Below are 21,945 nucleotides of genomic sequence, written 5' to 3'. Positions count from 1 at the left end.
TGGTCCTATTCAGAGCGACTTATTTTCTCAGATCTTGGGGGTATTTTGACAAATCAGCATATTCCAAGCAGACGTCTTTGTTAGAAGTTAAGTCCGGGCCTGTGCGATTGTATCGTGCTGAACAAATGTGTGATTAATCTGCAGCACAGGGCGCAGGCTTCTCCAGAAAACAGGTCATCTCTACAAAAGATATTCCCTCCTGATGGTGCGCGAGGCAAGGACACACACCGCGGATGTGTGCTTCCGTATGGAGTTTTATTACGTCTTTCAGCCTGACATTGTGCGTGAGATTTAAAAAGGGGCTCTTTTGTATGTCAAAACCTCACTTTTAATAGGTTTCTTATAAAAGTGCTCAGTGATCATGGCATTCAAATCACAGCAATGGCAAAGCGCTTCCTCATTTCGGTGTCTGGAAGTGATCCCAGCCCAGGAGGTGTACCACATCTTAGGCTAAGGCTGTACGCTCTTTCTGGTCGCTAACCAAAGGGCTCTTTCCTGCGGTGCTATACAATCATTTATTGAGGCTTAATCAACATGTATTGAATAGTGTATGTACTTTTTAAAGCCATTTTAAAGGCCCCTCTGTGCATTTTAAGCAGCGGCCATGGGGTTAAGGTTTTAACGATATTCCAGCTATAAGGGCTACAGAGGCAATAAATAACTTCTGTCCCCGAAGAGCTTTCACTGTGGCGAGAAACAAGTCTTTTCCCTGAGAATTAAAGAAGGTCTTTATATGAGCTAGACGGCAGGTGCTACTCAGGTCTGCCACTTCTGTCCCTGAAGGATTGCCAACTGAAGTTTAAGATTATTTGCACTGATCCAGTCTGGGCCTCTCTGTTAACAATCCTTATAAGTCAAAACTGTCACGTGTATGATACCGAGGAAATGTAGAAAGAAAGCACCTTTTATAAAATGGTAAAACAAATATTTCGAACATGGGTCACAGTACTTCTGTCTAAATATGCACAGAAGAAAAATATTCAATCCAACATGGAACCTCAAACAGGCTTTAATAAGCATGAAACACAAAGGAGGTGTTAACATAAAGCGTGACAGAAGAAAATAAATCAGTAACAGTCAGAGCTGGGACCAAGTCATTGTTTTGCAAGTAAGTTTCAAGTCCAAGGTCCTAAAGTCCTTTAAGTTTTGAGTCCTAAACATGTTGTTGTGCAATTGTGTTGCAGTACAATATCCTTACCTTGAATCTATAAGTCCTTTAATATTAAGTCAAAATGTTCACTTTACCAAATGGTATTCCATTTTTTATAAACACCTACTTTGCATTCTGCAATTCAATTGTAATAATCATTGCATAGTTTTTATTGGCACACTTTTTAAATAACATATGACCACTCTGGGACAAATAAAGGATTTCTGATTCTGATTCTGATTTGAATCGCTTCGGGGAGGTATCAAGTCTTTTCATGTCAAAAGGCTGAAGTCCATGTGGAGTCACAAGTTATGGGTGCTAAAGTAAAGTCTTCTTAAATCATCAAATGTGTGACATGAGTCCATATTTAGTCCCCCTCTGGGAACATAAGATAACTTTATTTTCACAGTTACCAAAATGACCCAAATCATAACGACAAACAGTTCTGATTGTTCAAATGTAGTATATTTGTATTTCTATTACATTTAATATGCAATTATTTACACAAACAATACGTTTAGGAGATTCCCCATGTCGTCAGGGAAGCTGTCCCAAGCTGACCCCCACACACTGAAATTATTTAGATCTAATACAACCATTTATGTTATATCTGAGTGAATACTGACTGTGACCATTTAGGCATTTATTCACATAACTTGCAAATAAACAGTTCATTGTTCAAATGGTCCTAGACTTAATAGGGCTCATCAATGCAATAAAAAATGCGACATATAAGTAGGTGTGTTTCTCCACAGAAAGAAGAAAAAAGGTAAGAATATAAATGACATGTGGGTTCACAATCCGATGAAGGACTGTCATCATAATATTATTCAAAGAGGCAACTCTGATACAACACTTTTAATGCTTATTCTCAACTTTGCACCTTTGACACATTCTTAATTTTGCCAGTTTTCATGTACTACATGTGGCAGGACCTTCAGTTATATGTGGCTCCAGTGAGAAATAAATAGCAAAAACTTTGGAGAATTTCCAAAATCTATCAAATTCTACCCTTATAGCTACACAGGACATTTAATCTCTGCCATCAATATGGTAGTGCCTCTTTTAATGCTCTGTAACTAATAGGCCACCGGGTGTGAGCCACACAGGTACCCTGGTGCTCCAAAGAGACCAAACAGGGTGATGTGGGGGCGCTTCAAAGAAAGAGGGCAAGGCGACAGAGAGTATGGAATGGAAAAAGTCAGCAAGAAAAGAACGAGGACATAATCGTTCGGAGGACCCCAGCACATAAACTAAATAATACATTTCAGGTTTTGATCATAACTATTACTGCCTGCGAAGAGCTCTTTGATGTTAATTGAAACCACTGGGCAGCAATCTGCTTTAAAGCACTGACAAATAACAGTTTCCTTGGGCTAAGCATTGAAGGTTACCAAGCGCATACTTGCTCCATATGCTCATTCGATATAAATAAAAATCAAAAAAACGAGCTTGTCTTCGCCGAGGCGGCACAAAATGCTGAGGATAGATCCTGGCTCAAGTTGTGGTGAGTGGAAAATGTTTACAGTTCTTAACAATACCTTCACCAGGGGTCCCGTGGTGTGCAGGACAAAGCCTCACTGTATTGTTTTCAGTTTGCTTCCTCTCTTTCATACAGGAACCGCAGCTTAACTTGATAAAGTAATAATAAAAATCTAGGTGGCCTAACAGAAACTCCTGCATCGGAAAGATATCATTATTCACAAAGAGGCCTGTCTCTTGTATTTCTGATTTTTCAGGCCATACAATAGTTTGAAGCACAGGGGGAGAGATGATTGTGGGCTCTGGTTTTAATACAACACAATGGTCTCTGTCTTCCTTTGTGCTTTAGTACGTTCTGGCACCGTGCACTTCTCATCTTTTATTCTTCACCAGCTTTTTTAGACGCTCATTATATCACAAAAAAGAAGCCTTGTCAAAGGGTCATCCGGATCTGATGCAATGCACAATAATAGAAAACATACTCTCTCGTGAATACATGCACATTGCAGCGAGGACCAGGAGAGAGGGATATATAATGATAGAAGAAGTTCAAAGTGGTTTTTTTCCCCCTCCATCCCATATGATACCACATCAGAGTGTGTACAGGGATGACCTTGCCTCATGCTGAGCCCCACAGGTCGGACATGAGAGGAGAGGTGCCTGTTTTAGGGGCTGATTCACTGTAGGACAAATGACAGGCATTGTTGAAGGAGGTAATTGGCTTGTTTTCATGTAAAGAGCCTGTACATTATGATTGTTCACAGAGCCTCGGATCTGACTGGGCGGACGAAAAAGATCCAGAAAGAAAATCTCCTTTTTGACATGTTCCCCATCACAATGATTGACAGTGAGAACACATGAATATGGTGTGACCACAGACATTTATAAAGAGTGTGACGCGCTTCCTGAAGTAGGCTGACATCCTGTAATTATGGTTAGAACGGAGTGGTGTGGATTAAAAAAAGATTGCGACTGACAAAAAAAGGGGATGGTAATCTGAAAATAACAAGAAGGAATAGTCTGAAAGCATATTTCCAAAAAGAGTTGTTAAAAATTGCAGTATATGAGAGGACTGAATCTGAAAGGGTATTAATATCTACGGTGGCCGACTCGTGCAAACGCATTACGATGGTCCAAAACACTTGGGAAAATGTGCTACACTTTCAAAAACAATGTAAATATAAAAACACAAATGTGCCGGCATGTGACAGCAGCGCTTTTCTCCTAATAGAAGTGTTTTGGGCCATTGCAACACGTTTGTATCTCCGTAAATATTTCTGCAAGACAGCAAAATAGTGTATTTTCCGCATTATCTTGTTATCAACGTAATCAACTAAGGAATATATTTTTTTCCCATGACCAGCAGGTTTAATAAGATAACATGTAAGTGTATTAAAGTGCTTTCTTAAAGTAATGCACTTAATTATGATCAAAGCCTTTCCCTTTACCCTTGCTCTGAATGACTCCACAAACCCCCATTACTGAGAACTACATGATTTGAACGGTTTTGTGAATAATTTAACAGGACCCACAGTGCACATGTGATTCTTCAGACATGGGGGTTTTGAGGACACCATCCCACCATCGGGCCACCAGCGATGGAATAAAAAACCAAGCTACTGCAGGGGTTTGTTGGACAAGGTAAAGTGGCCTGTCTGCCATTAAGAGCCCTATACATTATTTGAACATAATGTACACTCAAAGAGTCCCAGATCTCACAGACTCGGCCAAAAAACGTCAAGCAGGGAACCCTCTGTTCCTTGAAATGTTAACCATAAAAGTGATTGACAGCGGGAATATGAGAATGATAGTTTGACGCATAAAAGGAACATAGTGTAATGATGGATCGGGGTGACTGAGGTCGGATAAAAGCGGATTTTGACATTAAAAGATCAAAAAAGGGAAATTATTTACAACATCATAAGATTTGTTTTCATGATAGTAGCACTCAAAAGGTACTATAGGCTGACATATGTTAATGTTAAAAACGATATAGCTATGCATGCACATGGATCTAGTTTTCACAAGATGATTCCAAGGATATTTTTCAAACATACTCTCCCCTTGTAAGACCAGAACAGAGGAGAGGAAATGTACGTTATAAATAGGACTCAAAAGAACCCCCTCCGTTTATTAGTAAGGGATGCCAGAGACACCGACATCCTTGAAAGTGGGAAAGCTTTGGAGCATTTTACAAGACAGGTGAAAGAAACATGTGTGTTGAATCATTGTAGCCGCCTCACTTGGGTCAGCTCTACCATAAAAGAAAAGCGATTACAAAGGAAACTAATGAAGACACTGATCAAAGTCTGTAATGGTAATATGTAGCAGGTGTTTTAGACCCCAGCAGTCCGCTCCATGCACCACCCTCCCACCACCACTGCTGCCCCATCTGTAAAACTCCCTCATGTATATCACATGTGCTTTGTTAGGAACAATGGACAGAACACATTTCAGCACCATTCAAAACATGTTATGAGCAATGTGGATGAACTCTGGGAGGGTATTTCAACCGTGGGTGATACATAAAGGCAGCCACATGGAGGCTGTACGTTTATGGTGCACTTTCATGATGGGTAGTGAGTTGAAAAGGGCTGACGTGGTTGAAGCCCACACCGGCAGAAAAGCACCTGGAGTTGAGATCCATGCAAAAGTTGAAAGAAGGATGGCGAGACTTGTACTGGAGCACGTTCAAAGCATGATTGCTATTTTTACACATAGTCTAAGATGAAAGTGTGACTGCTATTGATTACCAAAAGGGGTAAGCATATGGAATATCTAAGCTAAAGAACAGGATATGTTGATAAAATATTTAGGAGTCTTTTTCAAAATATAAAGTTTAAAGATGTTTGAACTGCAGCATTACCACCTACCAGAATGTTATCAATAATAATGATGAATAAAAGAAAAAAATCTATATAGAATCAAATTGAAAAAGAAATCTAATAAAATAGGAAAATAAATAAATAAAAAGCAAAATAAAAAAAGTGTATTTGAAATAAAAATGTAAAGAATTTAATTTAAATTAAATTAAAAAGTTGCGCAGAAGCAGTTAATTGTGATTCTAATGTTTCATATTCTTCTTTTTATTTAAGAGTTGTAAGGTCTCTAAAACATAAATCCTTGATTTTAAACTTTCTTACCCAGCACATCTGCATTTTGTATATCTGTAGATCTGTACCTGCGCCGCATCTGCGCAGTGCAACGTGTAGAGCGTGATGACGTAGCTTCCGCCGCGAACACTTGTCCAATCTGGGATTTGTAGTCCTCAATGCCACTCGTGTCGCGTGTTCTTTTTAAATATCTCCACTAAAAAACAATTTGCACCGGAAATATTAACCATTGGGCTCTCACTTTAACAACACGTAAGTCTTCACTGCCATGTGCCCTTTATAATATGAGAAGGCATTAGTACCGTTTTTTCGAGTACTACAACAACCACCGTCGCCTCTAATAAAAGCGAGGCAGTGTAAACACAAGTCCAGGAACATGAAAAGATCGGGTGACAGTGAGGGGGAGAAGAGAAGAAAGGTATTGATAGCGTTTTTCTCCGTTAGGGCTGATATATTTCTAAGCCCTGCTGCTGGTTGAATATCTAATGCTCCTTATGTGACACTGCTGGAAGCATTTTGGAGGCTAGCAAGCCGCTAATGTCAGCGCATACCTCACCATGCCTGTTTCCTTTATTGTGTTTTCCATTTTTTCCCCCCTAGTCTTCCACAATGAAGAGCGAATTACAGTTGCAATATAATGGTGCTTTATCACGTAAAGCTGTAGCTTGCAGGATAACGATTTAGCAACATTGCATATTAAGTGGAAAAGGGTCTGTTGGAGAAAATAGTAAAAGTGAAGACTACCGTAGGTTGGATTCATCAGCATTACATAAAAAACAACAAACCAACACATGGCAACACATTAGGCATTAAAGCCTTATTCCGGATGTCATGGTGTGAAGACTGAAGAATGAATCAATTGTTAATTGTAGCAATGAAACAGCCCATAATAACTGCTAAAAAACAATGGTAAAGTTTGTGTGTAGGGTCTCCAGATTTGGCAAGGAGCCAGCTCACATATGTTTCAGTATTTTCTATAGATACAGTGGATACTAACTAATGCTTTACAGTAGACATGATCGTGTATTGGTTAATATAGTGATACTTTTTCTTTAATGATTCTGTAATTGTCCCTAAGGCATGAAATTAAGTTCAGGATTGTTTGCACATAGACATGGGTGCGTCTATAACCTGGGATGACCTACTTTTGTTTGTGCAATAAGCTAGTGTGTGCTGTACTGGGCTGGATTTATCAGCATTTCATAAATACAACAACAACAACAAACAAACACATGTGTGGGACGAAATGGTGTGAAGACTGAAACATGAATCAATTGTTAATTGTAGGAATGAAACAGCCCATTATAACTGTAAACAACAAATGGTAAAGTTCATGTGTAGGGTCTCCAGATTTGGCATGGTGCCAGCCCACATCTGCTTCAGTATTTTCTATAGATACAGTGGATACTAACTCATGCTTTACAGTAAACACTTGAACTTATTTGTTGATGTAGTGATTATTTTTCTTGAATAATTCTGTAATTGTCCCTAAGGCATGAAAGTGAGTTCAGGATTGTTTGCACATAGAGATGGGTGTGTCTATAACCTGGGATGACCAACTTTTGTTTGTGCAATAAGCTAGTTCGTGCTGTCCTGGGTTTAATAGGGCTTTTTCTGAATAACTTTGCGGTTAGTTGAGATTCCTAAGCAGAGGAAGGAAAGGGCTCAGCTGTGCCCATGGCATCCTGGGATGTGTTACGCCTACAGTCATTCTGTCTGTCTGTCTGTCTGTTCCTAGTCTTATCTCCTGACTTGGACGCCGTCTGCTGTGGCACATATGTTTGGATCATGTTAGACAGCAGTGAAACTATGTAAGACGTGGTTCCTCCTGTTTATGAAAGCAGCCATGGCGGCCAGATGAGCGGCTCAGAGAGAGAACTCATTCCAGCTGGCCCTCGGGCACTAAGGCAGCACTGTACAGACCTAATGGCTTAGCTTCCTTTCTCTTTAGATAAATAAAAGGATGAGCAAGATGGAATTGCAATTTAAAAATGACTATAAGACTTTAGAGCAGCCAAGGGAGGAGCTGCTTGCATTGTCAGTACTTTTAAAACATAATATCAGAGGGTTGTATAATGATACAGATAAAATGATAACAAATAACTTGGATTCATCCAGTATGTGAGTGTGTCTGCAATGCTGCACAAAGTGAGAGATGCGCTATGATAGGCCCACTGTCATTCTGAGTTAGGGAATGCAAGCACCAGCAGATTAGTGCCAAATGAATACACAATCTCCTTAGAAAATCCCACCACAGCAAGTCACTATAGCAAACTGACAGGTGGGATGCCATAGTTTATATTCTTTAAGTGAAATAGAAGGATATTGGCCTAACAGCCCAGGAGGAACTACTTTTTCTTTCTTGATAAATCCATCAGACATTGTTTACACTAGCTCTTTTTCCAGCTACAAAAATGCAGACTATTTTTAAATGTATTCATTGCCTTAGGTTCTCAAATAGCTACTTTTTTCATGAATAACTCAGCAATATCAACATTCCACCCCCTTGTCTTGTAATGAATTGAAAAAAACATTATGTTTATCAAAATTGTCATCACAGGATGAATTTCCACTCATGCCTTGGCAAGTGCGAAAACGACACTCACCCTGTTCCTTAACCCGATGTTCTAATGCTGTCTTTGATGCAAGCTCGCCATTTGGACAGTGATGACAAGTATAAAGTGCTGTGTCGAAACAGGAAGTGTGTGTGAGCGGCAGGCTAAGTAATGATCACACAGGGTCACCAGATGTTGTGAGGTCCTGGGCTCAGCCCGGCCCATTGCTTAGATCAGCCTCATTGGTTTGCTCTGGTTGTGGCACATAGTGCAAGCTGTTTAGGGTATTTAATTTCTGAACACTCATTAAAATGGTTTGTGTTTCCCTTGGCAATTCTGTTAAATTAACAACTACCGAGGTAAAAGCTGATTATGTGGCCACACATCCAGACATGGTTAATCAATTCTCCCACACAAAATGTGAGCTGGTGAATTAGTGTAGAGGAAACGATTTATGGCGACTAATGCCGACGTCCTGTCATGTCAGGCCTAGTGTTTTAGCAAGAGGGGGGTGTCAGATTCAGCACATTCAGCAGCTTTGTGCTCTGCCGGCCATCTTTTTCTCCCTTTTAACCCAAGCTACATGCTGCTTGCTCTATTAATGAGCCAATAATAGAGAAATAGTGTTGGGTGCTGACATAAAACATGGATATGGATACCTAAGGCAGGGTAGCACATAAGCTCCAGCAGAGCTAGATTTACACCTAGGCTCCGTGTAGAATGGTAGCAATGGGAACGCTCTGCATGGGGGCCCTCACAGCTTCATCAGACCCCCGCCAGTCGAGCCGTGGAAAAGCCAGGGCCTAGAAAAATACGGCTGTGGCAGATAATGATACCATTACACTAATGGAGCTGGCAAATGAAGGAGAACCCAGATGCCCTGCTTTATTACCGGAGGGGGTCATTTCCTCGCTGCATTCCTAATGGCCTGAGTACACAGTATTGATCAGGCTATCATGCTGCTAATCCTCTACAGAATTACTTATCGCTGGCTAGGTGTCGATCCACCGCATGCCCTGCTCTGGCCTTGCCGCTGTGTGTCCAGCAGGGACCCACCGGGCAGTTTATCCAGGCATGATTTAGGGCCATGCTGGGATGGCGTCTGGGAGGTCTTCACTATAGTAAGCTGGCCAGTTCAATGTGTAAAAAAAAAAAAAGGTGGCAAATGAACCTTTCATTTAATTAAGGAGCAGGCAATGATGTGGTTCCTCCCTCTTTATGGCCCCATTGGCCGCTGTGGAGCAGGGGAAGCTGTGAGGTTGGGTGTCGTTCTCACTAATTGTGTTGTGCTGTAAATAAGAACAGGCAGCTCTTGTGCTATCAGCAGTAGCAGCAGCAGGCAATACTTTTACCACGCCGTTGGCCTGAGTTGATTACTTAATACTCTACATATTTAACTCCACTTCATTCTTGCTTTATGTGGCTGAAAATTGGGGAATTCAACATGCAAATGTGTTTCTTCAGGCTCAATTATAGTGGACCCTCCGAGCTCCAATTCTTATTACTACAATTAGAAAAGTGGCTTTATTTCTAAATTATTCATGTTATGCATTATTTGAACATGACCGAGTATGATTTAGCCTTGGACCATCATCATTACAAATGAATAGGAGGGTCAGGTAGCACAGAGCACTTTGCCCAGGGCTTGTGACCTGTGATATCCTTGGCCCCTTTACTGGGCCCCTGTGTGCATTAGCATCCTCAGGCCATTGGAAGCGTGGCATTGTAGCATCAGCAGAGCCCTCTGGCCTTGGCTAATCAAAGAGTTTACCTTAAGGGGGGCATTTAGCCCTGTTCGTTAGGCCCACTGCAGTGGCCATAAAGAAGTATTTATACATTTCCATCTGGAACAACCTGTCGTGGCTATTGATCCAGATATTTAGTCATTTCTTTCTGCATGCGCCATCAATATTGTGCAAACATCCGTCCACGCGAGTGTTGACCTCAGCCCCAGCCTCTATTTTCCCTCCCATTGGAGTTCAATGATATACTATTCTGAAAAGTAAAATCAATGAATGAATATGAAGTGTTGGTGTGTAATATAGCGCAGGCCCAAGGTCTTTCATTGATCTGCTATGTGAGCGTTGGAGGGGGCTGATTAGTCTGCTGCTGAGCTTTTCCTCTACATGTCTTTACCTTGTCTCGCCTATTTGATCTTTGGCTCATATATTTGGACTGAGGTGTTTACAGATCAACTTGGTTATTGAAGCCTCTCTTTAAACTAGTTCAGCATACATCCTAGTATGTAATGCAGACATTTTCCTGCCCATATGGAACAAGAATGTCAGAACTGAGATTATATGAAATGCATATGTGTTGCATACTTGCAATATGACTTAGTATGTTGTGTGTGCCTTCATTCTTTAGTGTAGAAGATGTGCCCTTAGCCAATTTAAGTGCAACAGGAAATGTGATGGCGGGGAATACTTTGTTTTAAAGTTGTCATTGATAGAAGGATGGGATGGATTTTTGTACGTTTTGAGTCCTTCATCTGTGACAAATTCATTCATGTTCTGCAACTGGTGACATAAGCAAGATGTTTCCATGAGACAACATGAAGCACCGAGTTACTTTTAAAGATGGATCTGTATTAATGACAGTGGTTATCATCCATTTAAATGTTGTCTAAGCTTCTCACGATCAATATAAGAAACTCTGCATGTCGTTGTCTCACTTCCTACCACTTTTTTTTATAGAGGTCTGTGTTGAATGCATAACATTTTAGAGGTGCATGATGTCTACATTTGGTTTGCATCTGGAAGGGTATCAACTTTTATGGCCCTGCCTGCATTGTCTCAGGGAACATGACTCAGATGACCTGTTATGGACTTCCATATGTTCCTTAGAGGACCTGTGATCTTACTAAACATCTAAATGGAAAAACAGATATAGCCGTATGCTTGGCATTGGTGTGGCCATAGTACTGTAACTGAAAGCTACATCTGCAGAGGTGCCATTTCTTCACTTTTGACTAGTTGACTACTATATGGCATGGAGCAAGATGCGACACGGAAAAAAAAGGTTCTATCAAAGGCAAAAATCGGACACATGTCCACAGACATAAGGCAGCAGAAATCATGCAATTCTGCTTATATTGATTTCCTTTCACAGTTTTCATTCCTCCAACAATTATATTTAATAAAAAAAAAAAAACTGCTTGTGAAATACCACTTTAGGGAACCAATAATTGCTACATGCCACCCGGATGGATTCTCCTATGGTTGCAGTCACTAGGATTGTCCAAACAGCCCTTGACAGCTCACGTGTCTGACAGCTACTACCGAGCACCTCATATTAGTGTTGAGGCATTAGCCACAGATGTCAGCGTACTCACAAACAAGGCCGCGGTGTGGATCATGCAAACTGGCCGACCAGATCCGCTGTCAGATGCAATGAGATTACATCGAATATGACCTGCCCAAGTAGGGTTCATCTGTCATGCATGTGTCCCGTCACAAGAGAGACATAGAATAATCAGTTCAATCAATAGATGGTGGTGGCTCATTGGACTGGTGCTGAATAAACATGGGAATGCCCCTCTCAACTCAAACACAGAGGCTACCGTCTCCAGGGGGTTCATTAGCCACTCGAGGCTATGATCCGGGCAAGTCGTTATTTTTCCTTTTCTGTTTGTTTGCATTTTGGTGGTTTGTGTCTGTCTCTGTGTGTGTATCTGTGTGTGTGTGTGTGTGTGTGTGTGTGAGGATGTGTGTGTACAGTATATATGCAGGCCATATGTGCAAAACGTGAGTTTTTTTTTGTAGGTTGATAGGTATAAGATTATATTAGTTTAATTTAGATTAAATAAACGTTGTATTCCCCAATTGGAAAACTATTTTCATCACAGCAACATGTAAAAAAGGCAGTGCACATAAAAAAAGATACAATAAATATATGTACAAAAAATAAAGATGTATGTCTAAAGAGTTTCTAAAGAGTACACAATATAGAAATATACAGTATAGGATATAAAATAAAGGTGTAAGATATGGGTATCTTTGATAGCACAAAGCACATACTTCTCTTCTCTACACTACGTCTGTGTGTGTGTGGGTGTTTCTCAATGTCGAGTACGCTTGCTTGGTAGCACATGTCTTCCGAGTCACTTGCTTCAGAAGCGAGGCAAGAATACTTCCTGTCATTCGGAAAACGAAGAGTGGAACAGGCGAGCAGGTGTGCGTCATATGAGAGGCCCCGCCTTACATCTTCCGCCACAGATTTGGGGAAATTGGTCCGTGCGCAAAGCATTGTGGGGATTTTAAGACCGCGGAGTCTACACATGTGCAGCTTTGAAATTTCTCGCTACGAAGTACGCCGGGCTCGGTAGAATTCCAAGTATGCTGGACATTGGAACAGTCCTTCGGCGGCACTCGATGACGTAGTATGCTTGAAATAGTGGCTCTGGAGCACTCGACATTGAGAAACACCCTACGTGTGTGTGAATGCTGGCTGCTGCTAATTTTAGCTAGCTCTAGTTAAAAAGATTCCACCAAGCATAGCCACCTGTTTAGGACATAACACTGCTCGTGCTGTTTATTTGTGAATTTATTTTCCTTTGTAATGACTCACCTTTCCAATAAAGTAAAAGGGCCCACTGTTACGGTGTTGCCTAACATCTGGTTCCAATGGAAAGTCCAAAGCCCTTCATTCACAAAAGCTGCAGGAGACCAGGTTCACAAGGCGCTGTAAATAGTAACTGTTAATTTGTACATCATAAGCTCTTTTCCATAAACAGGGGCAATGAAAGTGTGTTAAAATACCTGGCGTTCAGCTCGTTGCTTTGTAGACGCTGAACACACGAGGTGCCTTCTTTTAGCCAGTGCCAGGTTTTAGCATTGCAATTAGCTTAGCCAGCTGGAGGTACACTTGCAAACCACCAACAAAAAGAATACCACAGGTGTATACTACTTGTAAACAATCTTGGTAATATGGGCCTGTTTTACTTAATAGGAAGTACATATGGTGTGAGATATATTGGGTTAAATTATGTATCTTTCAATTACCAAAGAAAGTTTGCATTTCAAAGGTTATAAAGTATTTTTTCTAATACTACCTAATGGACCATAACACATCTTTAAAGCTTTTCGAAAAAAGTGCCAGTAAGGGTTGCCATTATGTTGACAGATTTTGCAGTTGGAATAGGATTTATTATATTGGAGGGATTTATAATTGTTTGATCATTAGTCTCATTTAAATTGAAATATATATGTGATGTGATTTTTTTTAAAGAGAATCTGTATTAAACAAATATGTGTTGGATATTTTAGGCTGGGATATCTCTGCAGCTTCGAAGTACTCGCGTATTTAGCATCGAAAAATATTGTGCTTCTTGCAATTAGAATATTGCAGTAGTCCATGTTATGAGTTTGATCATATGTTGATTAATTGTGCAGCCCTTTAGTCCCTGTGGCATCAGGTGCTTTGGTTTCCACCTGAGGACTCGAGCCACCATACCAACTCCCAGGGTCTCCCGGGGTCCTGGGTATCCTGGATTTTCTTTCATGGATCTTTTTGTACTGCTCGTTCCAGCATTTACTCTGCATCAAGCCTTTGAGAAGTGTCTCCTCACTTCAGGTAGCCTGTTCATGTCTCAGTGATTTTTCCTCTGAGCCCCGTGTGTTTTTTCTTCATCAGCCTAACTTTTCCTTGCATATGCGAAGGAGCCAACGACAGCTTGACTGGCATGCTGTCAGACAGGCGATGCCTTTCCAACGGTGGAGCATCAGCCCTCTCCTGTGCACGTGTATGAGTGTTGTTCTAGGTGTGTGTGTGTGTGTGTGTAGTAAAGTGGGGGTATTGTCAGGACGTGACCGGCACACTTTGCATGTTCTTCTCGAGACAGGTGCTTCTGGGCGAGCACTGGTGCATGACAGTTGCCTTTCATCGCTGTCTTCTCTACACTTAACCCCTGACCAGCCCTCCCTCCTTCCTCTTCCTCCTCATCTTCGTCTCCTCTCTCCTCCCACCTCTTTTCCTCCACGTCTGACCTCTTCTCACGGCACTTCCCTCGGCCGTCCTGAGTGATGGACTGCGCGAAAGGCTGGTGGGCGGGTTTGTATGTGGTGGTGTGGCGCGGCAGGCTTGTCACGAGCCTTACACTGTCAGGCCACGGAAACCCAGCTGTCCAGACTGAGCTGCACACACACCCTCACACACACCCACACCACAACTTTTTGTTCAACAGTCCGTAATTCCATCCACCGGCGCTGTCAAGCACTTGATCAAACGTGCATAAAGAAAGGCGCCCCTTGGCTGAATCCCATCTTCTCTCTTCCTATCATAATGTAGGCAGATTTCCCCTCCTCTGCCTGTTTCTCCAGCTCTGTTTATTCAGATGAGCCTGACTGGGGGGCAGCGGGTCACATCCACTTGCCTGGCTAAAACGTTCCTGAATTGAGGGTTGTCTCCAGTGAGATGGAAAGAGAAAAAACACAAGGAGGGGTTAGAAAGGGCTGCTGAGCGGTCATGTCAGGGCTGTTTTCAGGGCTTTTTGTGTGTGTGTGTGTGCGTGCGCCATGGCAGGGGTAGGGGTTAGGGAGTTTGAGGGTTCACTTGTCAACCCTTGTGTCATGCTTGCCCTGGCCCTGTTATGTAGAGGGCATCCACTGTCATTTGTTGCAGGACTGCTTGAAGTGGAGTGAGCCACAGAAGCATAAAAAAGCAGCCGGCACACTGCGAGCTCTCAGGTGCTCGAGTAACACACATTCATTTAAAAGTGCAAACCCTACTCTGCAGGAACTAATCCCTTAATAATTTGACACCCTAAAGTTTTCTTTGTAGAGATTTATTTTAGGGTCGGCCTTTTAATCTCCGCCATACGAGTGTTTGTTTAAGATGGATCCAGATGTTTTCCATAGGGCGTCATTCATTTGATGTTTCCCCCTTTTATTCTTTGAGCCTTATCATGTTAAGTGAAGTAGGTGGATTACAGTCGTGCCAACTTTAGGAAATACATAAACTAGGTAAGCTAACAACCATTCTTAACTTTTTTTGAAGTTTATCCCTGTATGTGTGTATCGTCGTGTTTCAGTGTAGGCATCTGACATACATCTCCCACATTCTCTCCACTTTGGAAAAACAGCGATTGGTTAAGACTACTTAAACTTGTTGTTGGAGTGTCATCGAAGCACAGCGCGCACCATGAGCTTAATCTAACAACAGCCCGTCTGCCATACTGTACACGCTATGTGCCAGCGAGAGGACCCCTTCTTTGCAGCCATTGTCACATATAGGGGGCATTGTCACTTATGAGATGGACTCATGTAAATGTGGTGACAGGCTACTGTCTCGGCTGACTGACAGCACAGAGGGATTGGGCTAATCTGAGTGACTGATTCGAGGCGCGCAGCAGCTCGGCTGTCCCCATAACTCCTGAGAAATAGACAGCTTCAGCGGAGTTATCTGTGTTTGTAAGTCCTTCTGCTGCACTGGGATGACAATAGGGATTAGTGCCAAGGTTCTTTAAACTGTTTTTTTATTTTATTTTTGGGAGGGGGGAAGGGGGCCTCTTATCGGTGTCTCGGCAGGATGCTGCCGCAGCCAGTTTTCCTTGACTGTCAATTAAAGAGGGGATCATTAACTTCAAGGGTATAAATGTTCTAACACTGGTATTACGTTGGGAAGCTAAGTCGCTGACAGATGTTCCAACTTTAATTCTCCACTTGTTTTTTTGTCCTTTAATTAATTTATGTATCACTATTCGGGTTTTAAATATTTTCTCCCCCTGTCTGCTCTTTGTTAGCCTGTAATCTCAGTTACCATGGTAGTCACAAAGACGATTGGGCCTTGTCACTCGCCTGTGTTTCTTAGGAGGTTCAATCGGCTAATGTATTCAATATCACCCAAACTGAAAGGTAAACAGTATCTAATGGCGCGTGTATTCCTGCACTGCCTCAATGCAGCCTGGAGGCGCTGGGCGGGCGGGAAAGCAGCGCGCCTGCCTCGAGTTCTCCCAGCTTTTCAGGAGGAACCAGCTACTTAGAATGGCGCTTGATAAAAACAAAACGAGTATCTCGGTACATGTGTGGGGTTTTTGGGCAGGTAAACAAAAGTAGTGTACTACTTTGGGGGTTTGGCGGTTGTGAAGTGTAAGTATGACAGCTGTGGTTGAGATTTCCTCTTGAGTGGAAGAGCTGCGACTGGATACAGTAAGGTGTACTGCCTGGTAGTGAAAGAAAACAAGAGGAGGGGAGACGTTAAGGGGAGTGGGAGAGAGATAGGCGACGGAGACTGCTAATGGGCAAACTCTCTTCATCCACTGCCACTGCCATCAGCACCACCACCCTGTTCTCTCATGACAGCTCTTTCCCTTTGTTCTCCCCCTCGGCCCACTCTCTGCCGGGGATTCGTGACAAGTTTTCGCGGGCTGATCAAACACCGCGGTGACACCTGATTAGGATATAGTGCGTGTTTACAGCCGTGCATGGCGAGGACCCCCCCCCCCCACACCCTTTCCACACAACAAGGGAGACTTCACCTTGACTAATTAAATTTGCACCTGCAATGCCAGCTGTGACAGCCACTGCAGGGTTGCATTTATTTATGTCACTCTATACATACTTCCTGTGACGTTCATGCAGGCTGAGTTTGCACTAGCTCCTCTGTTTACTCACAGTGTGGGGTTTTGAAATTTCTGCGTGTAATATCATGGCTTTCAAAATTGCTTCTGACTGATAACTAAAGAAAATATTTTCCCTTGCATATTTTGGTGGCGTTATTTGAATATTTATGATTTCCGGTTATATTTCTGGCGATTTCTGCATAAACATCGCGCGCCTCTGAAATGACAAAATTAAATGCAAGGTTGACTTAGGGATAGCAGGTGGCACAACATGCCATATCAAATTTAATTTGCAACATTATGGCATTCGGTTGGAATATATAAATAACTTTTGTTTTTGCTTATACATTTTATGCATTATTTTAAAGTGTTAAGTGGTCGGGAAGTCAGTTATTGTTGATTTATTCTGTGTTATCACTTGCGGAATCAATTTTTGAAATGGGTTTTGAACTCTTGTTTAAAATGTGATTTGTGTCTTCCTTGCTTAATGTGTGTATTTATTAAATCATGGATTAATTTGCGTACATATGTGTGCTTGTACATGATCTGCCTTTCAGAGCATGCGTGTGTGTGTATCTATCTAAATCAGTGTTGAGAGTGTAAAAGGCCACAGCTGAAGTGAGCAGGACATCAGTCACCAAGGAGCAGGAGACAGGGCCTGGTAATTTGTGGCTCTCCCCCCTTTCTCCCTCACTCCCTCACTCTCTATCTGTCTCCCCCCCCCCCCCTCATCCTCCCTCCCCAGCCTCAAATTGACCAGGCTCGACTGCTGGTCATGCTGTATTACATGGGTTAGATGAAGTAATTATTTCTAGGCCACTGACTACAAGCAAGATTAATAGTTTTTGAAACGGCCATAATGGAGGGCTGACCCGGCGTGACATAAGCATTATTTCAAGCTCACCTCCACTCTCATCCCTCTCACCTCTGGGCACTGGCAGAGTGTGATTTATACCTGGGTTAATGAGGGGGAGGGGACCTATAAGAGCCCTGGTCCAACAGCATACCAGTGCAGTGCTACAGGCCCACTCCCCCGACTCAAGACAGCGGGGTCACTGGAGGAAGTTTTTGCATGATTGGGTTTTGAAACAAGATGTAGAATGATTAAAATCTACATTTAATGTCATATTTTTTTACTGTAAGTTGTAATTGGATTTGAAACCTAAATGGTTTAGGCTGTTCATTGCATGATACATCGTTGAAAGAATGAAACATATGCTATGATATCCGATCCTATAATATCCCGGGTCGCGTCATCTGTCTAATCCCCCCCCCCCCCCCCCCCCCCCCCACCTCACTCCTGACGCTCCAGAGAGAAGCTGGGATGCTGTCACTAGGTGGCACTTGGACATCATGTTATCAGATGCTCTCTCCCCTTCACCCCACCATCCTCTCCCCCTCCCTCCTTTCTTGCCTCCCTCACTTCCTCCCTGTGCTAAGTACACCTCAGATGTCAGGGTGTTTTATTTTTATTGGATGAGGGCAGTGTGTAATGCATTCACCTCCGTTCCTGCCAGCTGTTAAATGCCCCAGAACATGGTCTGGCCAGGCTCCGCCCCGTTAACCCTTCTGATTGGCTGTAATAATTAGCAGAAGTGAACAGTAACTATGGGGCCTAGCGAGGGTTTGGGACAGCTTGCGACTCGCTGATTCGTACGTGACAGAATGGTCCGTCCTTAGTTGGGCTTAGTTGACTTGGGTCCGGCCCAACCTGGCCACATCCCCCCCCCCCCCCTGACTTTGTGTGTATTTTAAGCTTTAATATTAACCCTCAACACATGCATGCGGTGTGGCACCAGCAATTACATTTTCAAATGGCTGGGTTTGTAAACCTCCAGCATGTTAATCTGTCACCATTCAAGCTACTGGGAAGAGTGAAAAGAGGATTAGGCTATTCAATTCCTGGTAGAATATTTCCCTTTGTTCAGAATGAGTGATGGAAAAATAAATAAAGAAATGAGGTGGCTTCTCAAGCAAGACAAGTGCCGTCTGCTATACCTCAGGATTTAGCTAATGCCATTATAGCAAACTTATCTGCCTCAGGATTCCAGGAAGACAGACTGACGACAGTGTAAACAGCCACAAATGATATTCAGCCCTTAATTTAATATTAATCTGAGGTCCCATCATAATGCCAGTTTATCTGGGTCAAAAACTACATGAGATAGAATTAGACCTGTCCTAGATGTTCACCACACATCTGTTTTGTCCCATGTGTTTTTCTAGTGGCTTAGGTGATTGTCATTGTTTAAACGTATGCCACTGCTCTAGCTTGTTATTTAATACCATATTCAAAACCAGTTCCAACAAATAGGTCCCAACAAATAATTCAAGTGGTTGCCTGTCGTATTTATATGATATAGATGATAGCAGAAAACTAGTCGCACTTCGATGGACAGGAAAACATGTAATAGACAGGATCTTCTCTATTTTTGATATGTTATATTTTTTCCCCTACAAATGGCTCATTTTACGTGTCGTGTGTTTGACTGTGACACACACTTGAGTTGATAGTAAAACATCCTTGAAGTGTTTTGTCAAGCAATATACTTTATCAAATCTTGTGTTTAGCATAAGGTTATAATATACCACATGATAATTGTCACAGCTGTCATCCAATCCGGCACAGTACCCCAGCCTCAGCCCCTCGTTTACCCTTGACTCCCAGCCCCTCCGGTCGGATTGCACATCATCTTTATCCCAGATGAAGTACCAGACTCAGTAGTGTCAGAAGATGATCTAATATGGAGCCGGAAGGACACAGAGCTGGGAAATCATCGTCATTTGAAGAGGTTGCTTGTCACATGATGGGTTTGATCAACCCGTGCTGCGGTACACAGAGCCGGGTCTTTGCACAGTCTAACAGTGGTACTGGATTAGAGACACAAGCCACTTCCACTGTGATCAGTCACTCACACACGGAGACACGCGGCAGGACTGAAATCCTCCTTGCACACTTCATCCACATCATGTACAGACGTCTTCGTCAAGCCTACTGTATGGAAATGAGGAACACTGCTGTTGACAATGATAGTGTGCCAGTTTTCCCCCTTTTTTTTAAGGCATATTTCATGCTTTATAAAAGCTGAAGCCTGCAGAAATACTGAGAAGCTACAGTTCCAGTTGGTCTGCTTGACCTGCCTGAATGCTACTGATCTGTGACATGTTGAGACAATGGCAGTGTGTGTGTGAAGAGTCTGGCTCTACACCCCTCAGACACTGTGTATGGCTAAGTGCTATTGAATTGTTTATTGTCACAAATCACAAACCTTTCAATGACTAGGTGCGACCAGCGTACACTCACTCATCCATCCAGCTGCTCTGCCCTGAGCCATGTATTGGTCTGCTCGGGCTCTGAGGAGCGTAACGCCGGCCTCCGGTGCTGCTGGGGATTTTAAACGCTCCACCTGCTTATTGATCTCTTCTGCCCCGCTGAGCCAGCCAAGCCTGGCCAGCAGAAAGAGGGAGAGAGAGGAGAGGGGAAGGGCAATCTGGTGGCCTCAGTCCTCTGGTACTCAGGTCTGTCCTTGACACTGCCTGTGGGACGCAGGCCTGGAGGACGCCTCTTGTCCTCCCTGTAAGCTCTGCATCCAGCTAGCCAGCCCTCCCCCTGGGCCAAGCTGCACTTTGCACAGCTATATTGATTTTTTTGGATGGGCAGGAAAAAGTGTGGCTGGATGGTGAGAGCGAATGAGAGCGGGAGGGGGAAATGGGGAAATTGAGGGAGCTTTCTAAAGCACTGACTTCTCCTTGACTGCACCTCGAGACGCGACAACCCTGTTAGAACAACTCAGTGGCCCCGGTGCCCCGCTGAAAACTGCTAATCACAGTCTTTCAATCAACGTTCTCCTTCCTCTCTTCTCTTTCCTCCCTCCATCCCTCTCCCCTTCCTCAATGTCTCACTCTTTCCATTTACTTACCCCTTGCTGAACTGCTCCTTTCCAGAATACCAAGGGACTGCGTCTGCATTAAAACTGGCCATTCCACATGGAAAACAGCTGACCTCATGAAAGCATGTTGTAATTTGAAGGTGAAAACTAAAAAGCTTTTCTCTATCGACATAATCTTAATGGAAACATAATGGCCTGGCCACAAACTAACAATTAAGGCAAAACTGCAAAATGGCCCTTGCATATCAGTGGTGTTGACCAAGAGCTCATATGGCTTTTGCTGGGTTGAATCCTGCCCTGGGTGTAAAGCTCCAGCTGCCATTAAACAAGACATTTAACCCCAGGGTCCTCCAGCGGAAAAAACTTTTATTGTCGATCAGAAATCTTTAGATGTTCTGGGCCGCTCCTGTGTGTGAAATTGTGTAAGTGTGTGACTGTGAAGCTGCGAGTATGTTTCTGATAAAGAGCATGCTCAGTCAATCTCTCCCGGATAAATAAAAAGGTTATGTAAGGCGTACATCGACAGATCTCTTAAATTGCCCTTCTCTCTTTCTCCTCTCTTCTTTTCTCCACATTTGACACTTGGTAAAGGTCACAGAAACATCTTCTTTTCCCATTTGAGGTGTAGATAAGTGTGAAATAGATGTTGACACCACAGACACATTGAAAAGCACTTAAACAGAGTGGCCATGTGCCAACCTGTCTGTGGCTGGCTTTGTGCATTTGTAAATACTTTTGAATGATTGATCCGGAGACCGGGTCTCTCTGTAAGGTGCGGTGAGAGAGATAAAATAACAGATGAGGTCCAGGCTTTTTTTTTTTCTCCATCTCTTCCTCTTTCACACACATGGACACATACTCTTCCTCTGACAGAACTACATGCACCCTGGGATGACTGGGAACTTTAAGTAAGGGTTCATGTGAAAAAACGGCACACAAAGTTCAAAATACGACAGGCTTAGTTCAAAAGGCACATCGGATGTGTGTTAGTGTACCTTATCTTGCACCTGTGACATTTTTCAAATGTGACCGGCAGCCAATTAAGTTGTGTGTGTGTCTGTGTGTGTGTGTGAGAATGTAATTAATGAGTGGCAGTGGTCCCCCACAGCTCTGGTAATGTGCTTGGATCAGTGTTATAAACAGGGCGTGAAAGGTCTGCCCAGCGCCAGCCCTTTAAGTGACTGGCCTCGTGTTC

General features: G+C 42.8%; 1 protein-coding gene across 1 annotated transcript in view; it reads left to right on the top strand.

Annotated features, from left to right (window-relative positions):
* The first annotated feature begins 6,030 nt into the window (after nt 1-6,030).
* The window catches only part of fto (FTO alpha-ketoglutarate dependent dioxygenase), a 123,306-nt gene continuing 107,391 nt past the window's right edge, over nt 6,031-21,945 (top strand). The window contains exon 1 of the mRNA XM_034148436.1: nt 6,031-6,163. Within this exon, the coding sequence (XP_034004327.1) occupies nt 6,122-6,163 (42 nt within the window). The 5' untranslated portion in view covers nt 6,031-6,121. The remainder of the gene's footprint in view (nt 6,164-21,945) is intronic.

This window comes from Trematomus bernacchii, unplaced genomic scaffold (assembly GCF_902827165.1).
Source record: "Trematomus bernacchii unplaced genomic scaffold, fTreBer1.1, whole genome shotgun sequence".
Taxonomy (NCBI): Eukaryota; Metazoa; Chordata; class Actinopteri; order Perciformes; family Nototheniidae; genus Trematomus; species Trematomus bernacchii.
Note: the sequence above shows the minus strand (reverse complement) of the source record. Positions and strands in the feature narration are given on the sequence as shown.